The sequence below is a fragment of the Electrophorus electricus genome, chromosome 6 (genome assembly GCF_013358815.1).
Source record: "Electrophorus electricus isolate fEleEle1 chromosome 6, fEleEle1.pri, whole genome shotgun sequence".
In the NCBI taxonomy this organism is placed as follows: domain Eukaryota; kingdom Metazoa; phylum Chordata; class Actinopteri; order Gymnotiformes; family Gymnotidae; genus Electrophorus; species Electrophorus electricus.
In genome coordinates, this window is record NC_049540.1 from 22,481,705 (window position 1) to 22,496,094 (window position 14,390).

At 39.6% G+C, this 14,390-nt stretch overlaps 1 protein-coding gene across 3 annotated transcripts in view; it reads left to right on the top strand.

The window, feature by feature from the left end:
• Positions 1 to 14,390, top strand: part of arhgap32b (Rho GTPase activating protein 32b) — a 78,584-nt gene that overhangs the window by 23,629 nt on the left and 40,565 nt on the right. For all 3 annotated transcript variants that reach the window (XM_027003886.2, XM_027003895.2, XM_027003904.2), the window contains 2 exons: positions 7,504 to 7,617; positions 13,164 to 13,272. In XM_027003886.2, coding sequence (XP_026859687.2) covers positions 7,529 to 7,617; positions 13,164 to 13,272 — 198 coding nt within the window. In that variant the 5' untranslated portion in view covers positions 7,504 to 7,528. The remainder of the gene's footprint in view (positions 1 to 7,503; positions 7,618 to 13,163; positions 13,273 to 14,390) is intronic.

The following is a 14,390-nucleotide window of genomic DNA, read 5'->3' on the forward strand; positions in this document are numbered from 1 at the left end:
CCATGGTTCTGAACACACAGGTTGTGAGCCACAGGGCTTTGTCCTAGCCTGGGAGACTAGAAGGACTATAGACTCTTTCTCCTCTTAGTGCTTTTTCTGTCATTTAGCAGACTTCCTTACTTCTTGTGCAATCTGGTAGTTTAAGCAGACTTCCAGTTACAGACACTGTAACTGCTTTTAGGCTAGATTTTGTTGCTGATGTCCATGTGATGCAACCATTTATCTGTGATTTGTGTTTTGAGAGGGTTAGATTGTGACTGGAGTCATAAAACTGTCAAACATCGAAATAACATTGAAATTGAAGCTTAGATATGATTGACTTTCATTTGTTACAGTTTTGGTTATCAGTCAAGTTTATTTGTGCCATTCCTACACAGTACATTTTGAAGTAACCTTGGCCCTTACTAAAAACAGGACAGTACAAAGGTTTTGGGTGATATGCCTCTGTTGTGTCTAGCAAAAATGCTCTTTATCTTTTATACTGAGCTGCCATGAATTCAGCAGAATGTAAGAATTCGCAGAATGTAAGAGCATCTCAGTGCTATATAAACATTTTGCTAAGTACATAGGCAGAGCTCAAAGGTTTTAAGAAATTTTAAGTACTAGGGAATTAATTAGAAATTTGTACATTTTTAGTGTTGGACATGCAACCACAGTTGTAAAATGAAAGGACACAATAGATTCATAAAGCCTATAGAGCTGTCTGAAATTGGTGTGTATATCCACATTCTGGGATTGTTTAGGCTGTTCATGTTCATTCTGACATTGATAGTTCATAATTGATCTTGAGTTAAGTTAATTATTAATATTTTGCTTTTGTGGTTGGGGATGAAATGAGTTTCATTTAAATTTTTCAGGTTCTTGGCAAGAGCATGCATATATGTCATCCACTCCTTTGGAATCCTGTTGATTGAAGCTTGGAAATTGTGTATTACCTACATGTTCCTTTGTGTTCATTTACACACACAATTTTTTCTTATTACATTGTAACTTGTATTGCAAAGATTGGTTCACAAGTTATCATTGACTCTCCAGTGATTCATCATGTCTGGTATATTTGTGACCTGTTCTTGTGAGTTAACAGTACTCGGTGTCCTTTTGTTTTCTCAGGCTATTTAAGAATAAGAAATACTCTTATGACGGACAAATAGACAAATGGAAATACACATTTTTCAAACCATGCTAATTATTATTAGGCATGGCAGAATTTGATTGTAAAATGTTCACAACACAGGAGAAACACCTTCATGCAAAACTTAGTGTCTGTTTGGTGATACTTTTTCGTGAGCATGGGAGTGATGTGGGATTGCGGGGATGACATTCTTGTTAAAGCAAACTTCCCACTTCAGGTTTTCAAGCATGGTGAGTTTGGCAATCAGCAGCTATTGAATCAGGCAAGCCTTTCTGAAGATTCCAGATGAGAGGGGAAGAACTTGCGGAGTCATACTTTGAGAAAGTCTTTTGGTGATTAATAAATAGCCCAAATCGGCTGTTTCCTAATAATAAACTGTATACTCTTCCAATACATGCTTCCATGTGCATCTGATTAAAGCGCCTCCTTGCACATCTTGGCGTAATTTAATCGCCTCACAGCAGGAGCTGGGTATGCTTTATCCCTAATTCTCAGAAAATACAGAGTAATTGTGCTTAGACAGTATTTCAGATTGGGACTCTAATCATATGTATTTGTTGTTATTGTGCCCTCATCTGGTGCATAGAATAGTTTATTATAAGCATGCAGTCTTTGTCTGCAGCTGTCATGTGATGTTCATTTCACCTGAGCTAAACCGGTTTTTACGTAACTTCAGATCAAAGGTCTGAATGTGAAAATCCTGCCTGAATCCTTTCAAAGATACAGTATTAATAGCATGTAATTTAGGGAGGCAGTGCCTTATTCCTGCACTGTTTTGGCCTTGTTGATTTGTACCTTCAGAGGGTAAATCCCTTTCTTCCATCCCCTCCCTGGCTTCAGACAGCTGCTGTGCTCTGCTACACAAGACACAGTAGTTGCTTATTTACAGAGCACAAGTTTGCTCATCAGCTTAATCTTTGTCTTAAAGTCAAAGCAAGCGCCTGTATCTAAATGGCAACATGTGCTGTAAACGGCACCCTCACCTCAGCACCTGCTATGCTTTCTGTTAATGGTGATTTATAGAACATGCTCATATTGAAGTGTGCCTATCCAATGAAACATAAGATTGGTTTGTTTATCTTTCAGTTTGAGAGAGTACATATGAATTTGAAATGTAAAAACACTAAAATTAATGTAATCTGTGTATTTTGATGCTTACTTGGTATAACAGTTATTATGTGTGAAACTATATGCCTGTTTGTATATTGTGCTATTTGACTTTGTAATGCTATGATAAGAATACTACACATACACTGTGTTGGCAAAATAAGGGCAACAACTGCCCAATACGGAGCAGGTCAACCTTTTAAATTCAGAACATCTTAAGTGTGTTTTGGAGTTCGGTTCCTGAACTGTGTGTAATGTGTTTATCCTATTAAAAGGGTTGATTTTAATACCGATATTTAGAGAACAGTGTGACTGATGACTGATAAAATGCCAATATTAGTTTGTTCTTTAACACCCATTTTAAGAAAGAGGATTAGACTTCTTAAATGTTACAGATTAATTAATCACACAATAATTTGCTATTGACGTTATCAAGTAAGGAACAAAGACAAAAATAATCCCACAAGCAAACCAAATGCCTATTGTGCATTTTTCTTATGCAACAGGGTTTTCATGAATGTAAACACAAACCTTTCACCTAAAAGAGTTACCAGTTTGGATTTATCATTGGCCTAATTCTTTAACACTCTTTGAAATGTCAGTGGCTATACTGCACCATTTTGAATTCCTGGGTGTCTTTGAAGCTTTTCTTAGTAAAATGTCTAATTAAATCTATTTCAAAATCATTCAGTTTTTAGATATGAGATTGAAATGAGTGCAGTTTATCTAATCACTTGCAAGGTAGAAGAATATTTCTTTTTGACCAGTAAATGCAAGACTGGTAGGAATCACATAACACAAACATGAATCATGAATAATTTCTTCATTTGTATTTTATATGAAGTGCTGCAAAATCTACAAATTCTGCATTCATTGGCTGATACTAATATCACAAAAAACAACAAAAAATAGCTATTTGATATCAGCCAGCCCGTATATCAGTAGAACACTAGTATGGACTAGCATAATGGGACTGTTCATTAAGATGTAAAGCTTCCAGAAAATGGAACTCACCATGCACTGGTGAACTTCTCTTAAATGTTAAATGATGGTTAGGTGTGGTGAGTTGGCAGGCCAAGAAAGGTCGCTTATTAAACAACTCTTTACTTAGCAGTGGTATTATGACCTAAAATATGACCATATCATGATTGTCATGTTTTTATATAGGCAGCACATGGATTTAGACATTCTTTCACTTTCTTCAAATTTTAACAGTTAAATATAAAAAGCCTGAAGAATGTCTCATTTGATTGCTCAGGGAACGTATTTGTGCTCCTTACCCAAGGCTTTGTATCTTTCTGCAGTGGACTTGAATGCAGGTTTTTGTAATTCACTTTGTCAGTGGTATATTTTTTTCATGATTTTTGAAGCTTTACACTTTTTGTAACTGTATGCAGTTTGGGTGCTGAATATTTGGGTGCTGATATGTGCACCCAAACTGCAGCATTCTGTTTTTGAAGCTTTATGCAGTTTGGCTGCTGATTATAGATTATTTTTAAACTGTTTCATGTTGCTTTAAAAAAAAGCCTCACATTTTAAAGGTCTGCTTGTTGTACCTCATTTTGGTTTAAAAAATGAACATTGGAGTCTGTCATTGATGTTTAGGGCTCATCTGCTGAGGCTTTTCTTGATTTGTCTTTGGTTGTGTACAGAATGCCTTTAACCCAAAACTAAATACAAAGGCTGTACAATAATTTTTTGCACACAAAAGCTGATTAACCTAAAATAGGAACTCTCATCAATTTATGCTGTAACGTAAGTACAGTCTAAAACATCAGTGTTAATAGATATTGGAATATTGACTAATAGAATCAACCCATACTGGTTCATGCCGTGATTTATTAGTGCCAAGGGCAAGGGTGGCAGGCCAGGGTTCTAAACAGGCTGCCCAGCTGAGGTGTCGCCGTCTTGTGTTACGTTGAATGAGGTAATCCTCAGTAGGGACCAACCCTTGCCCCCTGATGTAATGTCATGTAAACGAACCGGCAGCCTTTTCACATTAGTGCAGGCATCCACATTTCCCTGCAGACACATCCGCTGCCTGTTGGTCAGATCACATTTCACTCTGAACCACACAAAGCTGATGATCCAAACTAGAGACTCAACCTATTATTGCTGAGATTACAGCGTGCAGTACCCTAGATGCACCTTGTGCAAAAAAAGATTTGTCAGTGAAATTTGGAAAAGAAAGAATTATTTATTTTTTGTTTGGTTCATCTTAACATCTGTTCAGATTGGATTAGTTTATTGGGAATATTTGTAATGCAACATTTTACACATCTTCTGACTGAGTTTCTAGTATGTTGTATTTTCAACAAAACCAGATGTTTGATTTATGCTATATCTATGATTATAATCTTTAATAAGCCTGCAGAAGTTAATTTTCTCATTGATTTTAGTTTTCTTTTTCCTCCAGATAATGTTCTCCCAGGTAGCATATGGACTGGAAGACTTACCATCCAGACTAAGTAAATGGATGGATGCGGGGTTGACAGGCAATGGCCTGATGGCCCCGGGCCTTTAAAAAAAAAAATAAAAAAAAAAAATAAAAAAGTTAGACAAGCCGATTCGCCGGTTACTGGACAATTCCAAAGCAATGTAAAGAAGGTGTTGGGCTTTGTTCTGTCTCACTGAGATGACAGTACTTGTCCGTGTTTTGACACGTGTGGCTCTCTGTGTCAGACTTGTTGATAGGCAGCACCCTGCTAACGTTAGTTTAGCAAGATGTTGGAGCTTCAAACAACTAAAATATAACAGCGATATTTGTAATTCTAGAAAAAGGTGTTTGTTAAAGCCAGAATTATCAGTGTTGGTTAAATTTAAATGCACATCAGAAATCAAAACTTGCGCAGCACCAAAATGCGTAAAAATGTAATGCTTCTTATTTCACGTCTTCACATCAACAGATAAAAATGATGAGCTCTGGCATTTAACTCTGCACTGTCTAGTTAAGGCATGTATCTGATCATCCCCCGCCCCCCCCCCAATTTTCCTGCATTTCAAGGAGATTTCAAGCTTGAGAGTCACGTCTAGATTAATTTAAGTTTTAAACCATATTAATATTATTACTAAAACTGCATTCTTTCATTTAAGGCCTGAGCGAGACCCCGTCTTTGTCTGCAGAATGCTACGAAATTGATCCATACATTTGTTTAATCCTTGATGACTAATGCAATATATTGCTCATAGGACTTCCTGCAACTACATATGTCTTAATATTTGTCCCAGATTGTGTAGTCCTAATTGATTTCCTCCAGTAAGGGGGGAAGTCAGTATGGCACTAAATCATGTCTTAAGGACTTGACAAAACCTAAACCCAGTATCTTAGTGGCTAATTTAAGGGGGTTCAGTACAGTCTAGATTGCATTGTTTGCATGCACCTTGAATGCTAAAATATTCAAATCCAGAATAACAAAATGGCAGCTGTTATGGCTTTGATGTGTTCCCCAAAAGAAATTATGTAATTATTTGCTTCTCTCTCTAATTGTTGACAGATTGTCATGGAATGAGAGGATTCCCTTTTCATCTTTCAAAACAGTGATGATGTGTCATAATGAATAGCAGTGAATAAAAAGGAACTGATGATGATTTAAAAATGCAGTGACAAAAGCCCACACGGTCGCAAACAGAAGAGGCAATGCCTGGCTATGAAGCATTCGGATCTTTGTCCAGATTTCTGTTGATCAGATGTAGTCAATTAGGCAGTGTCCCAGTCATTTGAATCTTATTAAACACTGACTGGTGGTGGGGATAAAATAAATGTCAGGTCTGAGTAATGCCATGCTGAATGAAAAGGAGTGCATGCCCATAGCCTTTCAGAGAGATGACTCAACACTTGAGAGGAGTGCTCCGTGGAGGTTTCCAACACCAGAACTTGATATGGGAGCAGCAGCGTGCCTAATTTCTGCTTGCTTGTTGATCTCAGGATTTCCCAGAGGGTGCCACTTCTCTCAGCCAAATGCTTTTGCTTTCACCTAAACATTTTTAAATTGAATATCCTAAACGTCTGCAGTGTCTTTCATTATGGCTATGGATTAATGTGCTGTAATGATCTCTCAGCTGTATCAGATGGTTACATGAAGTTTGATCTCTTTGATATGTCCATGCTGCAACTGAAATTCAGATAACTGAGATAGCTCTGTCATGACAGTTTGCCTTATGTCTTCTGGCCAGTCATGAGCAAGGCTGCTGTAATCTGTTTGGTGTAACTGCCTCAGGAATTTGCTGCATCAGATACACCACCACTTTAATTCTGCTCTGCTAAAGCCTGCTTTAGGCAAGGCAGGATCATCCAATCGGCGGGGGGATGACGACGGATGATTAGGCCAAACCTATCTATCAACTAGCTGCTCCATTCCTGAGTTTCCTGAGTCATTTGCCAAGTTTCTGAATGGATTTTGGATTGGGAACACTGCAGTTCTCTACAGAATTATCCACTTCCACACCAAACTGCAGCAAGAGTGTGTGGACAACAGACCCTCCCCTCACACCTCAGATGAGCTGCTTTTGGATAGTGTGTGGGTATTTTTTCTTTACGCCTCCTACAATTTCCCTGCCTGCCACTCTGATATAATTTCCTTGTCTGCCTCTGCAGCAGTGGTCAGAAGACTGCTGTGTGGGTTTAGGTTTTGTTCTCTTAAATGGATGAGGAGCGGTCTTTTATTCAGTCTGTCATTCACCTGCTGCTGTCTCTGCAATTAAATCATGTAGCACACCAAGCCCTGTAGTGGGAGTTCCTCAGTGTGACGCACAGTGCAGTGGGTCGCTGTGGGAAACACTGCCATAGAGGCATACTACCTCTATGACTGAAAATAATAACTAAACATGCACTTTCAGACCACAGGGAAGTGCATGTTAATCTCATTTTGTGTCAGGTTTTTATGGACAGACTTGTATTAGTTTTTCAATAGGTCGTTAGGAATTACTGTTTGGTATTGTAGCAAGCCTCGAGTGCGCATAATGCTGTTTAAAAATAAATGCCTCAGCATGCTATGCTGAGCTTTCCGAGAATAGGCTAGGGAAAGAGGGGGAAAACCCTCCGACTTTCTGCCTTCTTTCCCTGCTCTACTTTCATATTTCCCCTGCCTATCTTGTTTTAGCTTCTTGTGTTTGTGACACTACATCTCGGTTTTCCTCATCCCTTGCATTCTTTCTCCTCCCTACTCTCTCTTACGTCTGTCCGTCTCTCTCTCTCTCTCTCTCTCTCTCTCTCCCTCTCTCCCTCTCTCTCTCTTTCTCTCTCTCTCTCTCTCTCTCTCTGGCAGGCTGCTCCTGCAGTGAGTCAGTATCATGGAGGCAGGCAGCGGGGCTGCTGCAGTGGTGGGGAGTGCAGTGCTAGGACTGCTCGGAGCCACAGGAAGTCATGACATCTCTGACAGGTAAGACTTACTCTCCTTTCTCCCACCCTACTACGCTAGCCTGACAAGGGTCATTCTCACATCTGTGGGTGTCTGCTGTGTGACTGCGTGAGTGAGTGTGTGCATGTCTGTGCATGTGTGTGCGCCCGAGTGTGTGCGCCTGTGTGTGTGCTTGTTCATGAGCATGTGCTCTGCCGTATGTTCCTGCCTTAGCATAATCTCTGGCTTCTCAGCTCTTCCAGTAATGAATAGAGGAGTGTTGTGTGTCTTCTATGTGTGTAATGACATTTAGTGTTTTCGTGTTTGAGAGGCAGGGATAAAGGTGGAAGTGAGCATGTTGCAGGCATGGGCTTATGTAATCTGTTCCTTTCATGGGGATCAAGGAGAAGTGTCAGAAGTGTGAATGTGGTGCACAGGCAGATATGGCTGGGTTATAGGTGCTCATAGAGCTCTCAGATTTTAGTCCAGCCATACAGTTTTGGCCCACTAAGGAGAGACATAATCATTGAGCAAGCTCCTGAGCTGCCATTGAGTCATATTCTGTAATGACGGTCATTAATCAGCTGTGAATGACGTCATGAGCTGACTTAGAGCCCATTCATTATGTAATAGGAAATTGTTTGTGGTTACCACCATCATGATATGCAGTAGGGGGGTTAGACAGTCAATTACAACAGGCACTATTGAAACGCCGGTAGGCTACCACCCACTCGCAGTGCTAGACATCTGAGCTAGAGCTTGGAGTGGAAGTCACATGATCACAAGTACTCACAGATACCTGCATGTTTTGCAGTGTGAACTCTTTCTGCTATCCCCCCTTTCTGAGATTTCAGCTCTAAATCCTTTTCCCAGGATAACCTTTTTTACCACCAGTATTGGGAGCATACAGTGGCAGGAATTGTCTGTATTTGAAGATTATTATCCATCCATTTCTGTCCTCTGCCGTACTTGAACAGGGTCCAAATCCTGTATGCTAAGGGGTTGCCATGGCAGCCACAGCTTAGCATACATTAGACATTAGCACTACATTACTGAGGTAGAAGAAGGAGGAGAGGCAGCTGTTCTTTCTTTCATCTCCTGCGAAAATCTAAATTTACTATGTGGATGCCATCAGCACTTGCCTCTGTGACTCATGCTTGCTTGGGGAATGGTAAATTTCCTCTGAGGCCTCAATGTTATGTTATGACTATGTGCACAGTGCTGTGCTAATCCAAGCAGTGGCAACAACCCTCTTTATATGCCGCTGTCCTGCTAATGCCCAATGTGCTTGTCTTAAGGCTGAGGTCCCCAGAGCCACACTCTGACTTCGATTAGCCTTCAGCCACGAAACAAAGGCTGAAAGATTCAGGGGTTACGCATTTTATGACATAAAACTACAGCAGTCTGTGGAGAGCACATTGAAAACACCTCACTGCAGTGGGACTATAATAACCAAAATGCAGCTGTTTGTCCTTCCTAGAGTGCGGAAGTGAAACCTTCTCAAGCCCCATTACCTGAGAAAACCAGCTCCTACAGAGCTCTTGATTTTTTACAGAGAGGATACTCCTTCCATTTTGATAGTCACACTCAGTTTTGCTTTGATGCCCCTGGTGGAGAATGATTTATCAGGCCACGCACAGTTGTCTCATTTTCACCTGACTTAAGCTTAAGGCCTGAAATGATTGCAGGTTAAATATATTTATTAAAGCATATAATTTTCACCCAAACAAATAACTAGTTGTTATGATTTTGAGTAATGTTATTTGAAAATTACTGTAATGTGTTTGGGGTGTGAAGACGGACTTTGGGCGTAACTCCTGCATTAGGGCTGCACATAGACAAATCCCTATATTTTGATCATATTACTATATGTTGCCATTTCAATAGGCCTTGCTGTGTATTCAAAATACTGGTCACCACTTGATGTATGTTGGTTAATATACAAAGATTGGCCTGAATGATTTTGACCAAAAATATTTACATTTGTTGAAAAATGTGAATGACAGGATTCCTCACAGTACCCATTTGAAAGCTCATCAAAGAACAGTTTGGTCAGCATAGTCACAGCACACAATAAAAAAAATTGTTAGTGGGCTTATTTGCATATTGCAAAACCTTAACAAATGATACATTGTCCAGCCCTGTTTGGAATGTACCAATCTCCAAATGTTCTGAAGTACACTCGAGTGCCACTCTAGAAAGATGAAAACAACCCCAGTGTGTCACTGCTGAAGACTGTGTCACAGTTTATATTGTGAACAACCACTCATTCTAAAACAATCTGTCAGCACCAGTGAGGTCAATAGAAAGTGGTCCTCTGTGTTGCCTGACCTGGCTCTCAGCACAACATTACCTCACCCACACCCTGCTGCTGGAGTTTGGCCTGCAAGAGAGCACTTCTCTGAAGGCCTTGTATCTCTTGTGCCTGCACACTGGTGCTTTGAATAGGGTCAACAAAGCAAAGCCTTAAGACAGCGTGACAGTTGTTTTGGTCATTAAGTTCCACTCGTAGATGCTGGTATCTTCTGCTACTACCATTACAGAAATTTTGTGTGTCTGTGTTCTAGCAGTTCAGAGATGGTTTGAATTGGAAAAGAGGATCGTTCAAGCTCTGTAATGAAAGCACCATACAGTAATAGCCCCACTTTTCTCACATGCTGGAGGAGTGTAATACAGCGAGATTGCTGTTCAATCAGCCATGCAGTGTAGTATCAGATTGTGTTTGTTTCAGCAAAATTGCTTTGAAGCAGGATGTATGTGTCAAATAGAAACTTGCTGTACCATCTCTGATTTCCAAATTCAAGCCAAAGTGCCTTTTGTAGATGATGCATTGTGCCAGCGTGCAGCATAAAAAAGACTGTATTCAGATGACAAGATTGTTCTTACTCAGCTGTCTCTCAGTCAGCTTCTTCTCACTCTTTCACTCTCTTGCACTGTGTAATCATCATATATAAACTTGCTTTGGGTAAGTCTTTGAATAAAGAGGTGCTTTTGTGATTTATGAAGCCTCGGTATGACTGTTATTAGCCACCCTGCCAAAATGACCTCCTTTGGGCTGTGCCTTCGAGGCAGGGTCTCAGAGAGGATTTCTCTGACATGATGCAATTGAGACCAATTTCCTCTATGGATAGAAATTTCCCAAGTGGATCTGAAAAATCAGCATTCATGCCAGTTGAGACATATTTTAATTTATCTGTATTGGCCTAGTTTATCAAGTGATAAATCAAGTGATACATTTTTTACACACGTCTAAAGATGCATTTAGAGGACTACACTTTATATATTCTCAGTGGTCTGATTCCAGATCTAGATATAATGAAAAAGGAAGCATTATTCAGTGTGGCCTGAAGGTAATTTTGTGGCTTGCCTAACAACAATTATTTGATTGTTTACTATAAAGGTTGATGGTAAACAAAACACATGAAACTATGTGGTGTTAGACTATATTTTAATACATCAGTGGGAATAGGATTAAGGGACTAATTTGATGCAGTGGAATGGTCTTTGCATTGTCCTCTGATGCTAAACACTGACAACTGTGTTTACAAATAACTTTAAAAGTCTATGAATGTGTACTAAGTGATCATGTGTGATATTTGAGTAAATGTAATGGATTTCTAGAACTGCCACTGACAAAAGGCTGAAATGTCTACATGAGGAACTACTGGATTGGTTTTACCAAATGTACTATACTTAAGTCTACTATTCTAGGAGGATATTCAGTATTGCATGATTCAGATTGTGATTTTCTTTTCCATTTCCCTGGAAGATTTGAATAAGGAGATTGTCACCTCAGTCATCATTACCTTGGCTCACTCCCCATCAGTGATGGTATCAAAGTACACCTCTCTGCCTACACTCACTGACCATATCACCAGACATGGTGACTAGTGATACTGGTCAGGCTTTTGGTTGGACCTTGATCACTCAGAGGCTCTGAGGCTGTTTCATAATGCAGTGTGGCAGTGCTCTCTGGGTGCCCTCCTCCTCCTGGTGATTAGTGATGCAAAACCGCACTGATCCAGACTTGCATCACAGATGACAGTTTGAGGTTGATCACGTACGGATACCTCCTGAGGTGAAGGGATGTGGAGGGCGCATTGAGAACAGGCTCCAGACATTGGGTGGAGTGGTGCTCTGCATCATGTGGGCTAGCTCTCATCAGACTGGAATGTGGGCTAGAGAGGACTGGATAGATCATGTGGGCTGTTGTGTGCCATATCCGTTGTCCTCATTATTAATACGTTTCTTTTGTTTTTGTATTTTTTTGGTTTCTTCCTCAAGGGCTTGTAGAAAACTGAATCTGTCAGAGATTAATGGGTTTCGGTTGCCTGTAGCAAATAGAAACTTCTTCTTTTAGCGTGCTCTTATGCTTCTTGTTGAGTCTGCTTATGATTGTCCTTCCTCCACCTTGCCTTATTTCAAATACTGTATACTTCTGAGCCATGTAAATCTTTGCAGGGACACAAATTGACCTCATTGCCTAGGTAAGCATGAAGGCCCAGTTTTACAGTACAATGTTTTGTTTACTTGGTTATTGGAACGTGCAGTGAATGCCATCATACAGTGTGGACTACATAGATTGGCTGACGTGTAGTATCACAAATGACTGAACTTAATGCCCTGGTTTAAGCTCCAGTTTCAGATGCAGTTCCCTACAATGCAGACCAAAATGGATAAATACGTAGTGTAGTTTTCCATGTCATCCAGACTGGTGTCTAATCCATTGAACATACAGTTTATGTAATTGTTTCCAGATCTTTTCATGGAAGCAATTTTCTTTTTAGACTGACATGCAGAATTTTCCCCTCGCATTGGAGAGTGAAATGATACTGTGGACAGTGCCATGTTTTTCATCTTTGACCACTGGCTGTTATTCATTTTGTTCTTCTGAAACAAGCAGACCACTTTCCTTCCTCCTAGACTCACAGACCTCATGCCATTGTTGGTACAAGGTTGACACAGATCATGTCTCTCTCCTGCTGTTATTCTTCATATAGCGCAGTGATCTGTAATAGCAGGCATTATAACCATCATTATAATTGTTATGTTTAAAATGCTTTGATTTGGGGCAGTGCTCTTTTGAATTGCTCTTTTCAACTGTACTGTCGTATGTATATGATATACATTACATATATACAATACAATATATCTTAAGACCAATAAGACCAATGTTAAATTATTTATTAATTAAATAAATATCTACTTTTATGCTTAGTAAGATGTCTTGATTCCCTGCTATGAATGATTTTGAGCATGCTTAATAAAGTTTTCCCCTGCATGTCACAGTAAATGGATTTGATGTTTATCTTAATTGAAATAGTGGTACCATTACAGCATCTGTGAGCTGACATGATTTAAGTGCTTTCTGCTTCCCTGCAATGAAAACTTGTACTTGATGTAGCTGCAATGTTTGAAAGGGAGATGGAGATTGTTGTAATCATAAAGTATGTTCATCTTTTTCAGTCTGACTGACTGAACTCACTCTCTCTCCCTCCCTTTCTCTTCCGCTCTCTGTGTTCCTCCCTCTGTTTCTGCTCCCTTCCTTCCCTCTCTTTTTCCACCCTCTTCTTTTTGTTTTTCTCCAGAGGACTGAGGCCTTGCCGCCACCCAGAGGAGGACGACATTGTGCCTGAAATTGCCAGGAGTATTCATCCCCGAGAGAGACCTGACTGGGAGGAAACCATCAGCGCTATGGTGAGATCAACATTTGTCATGCATTCACTGCACCACACCCATGCACCTATGTGTACATTTGTTTTGGGTTTTTCTATTTGTTTTATAAACTAATTACATTTTACTGCTTTGAAATGAATCAAAAATGCCCCAAATGGTGCTTTATGTCTGTCTCCATGCAAATGAGCTATTGGCTAACAGGTGTTACAATGAATATTAGGCCTAGATGTTGATATGTACATGCCCTTCCAGAGCATTACTTTTTATTAATCAGTATGGGTGTGGGTAGATTCTTCTTCAGTTTAAAAAGTCTAAACATGCTTCCACTGCATTCAGTGCTGCTGCAATGAGTTGGTCTCCATGGCAACCAGACTGTTGGCTGAGGTTGAACAGATTGGGGGTAACTATTTACAGTGGCAAGAGAATCACTATTTATCAGCTACCTTTTATGAAACAGATTAATCTCTTGCTCTTTGACTGGGTTTATATTACTATGTATCACATTTGTTTGCCTATGTACCATTAGTTTTGTAGGACAGCTAGTTCATTTTTGGGTGTATTAGTAACACTGTGGTGAAAATAAGATCAGTATCTTGTAGATGTTTATAATTATAAGCCTTCTGTCACAATTTGTCGAAGCACTAGTATTTATCTGCTTTATGTGCTCCCATTTTGTGACATTAATTTGAGCAGAAATCATATCATTATTCAGCAACAAATCTGCAACCATCTCCAACCTAGTTAGGAATCTTTTGATTAGCTTCTGCCTGGCTGTGGAGCAGCCTAAAGGATGATTAATATTTTATTAGACATTTCATTTATTTATTTTGACTCACTGGATTGTTTTGGTTGGCCTTGCCAGATTACTGTGATTGTCTTATACTCAGCAAGGCCTGGAAGTGACTGGAAACCAGCTGTCAGAGGGTTTACAGTACTGTGCAGAAGTCTTAGACCACCATTAGATTTGTTGTTTTAGCGATGATATAATGACCACATCTAATTATTTCTGGCTATTTATTAAGAAAATACAAGAAATATGTATACAAAATTTTAAAAAGCACAATTTTGACAACAAATTGGCTTAAACAATCAGTATTTAGTGTGATCTCCCTTGGCACAAAGCACATGTTGAACTTTTG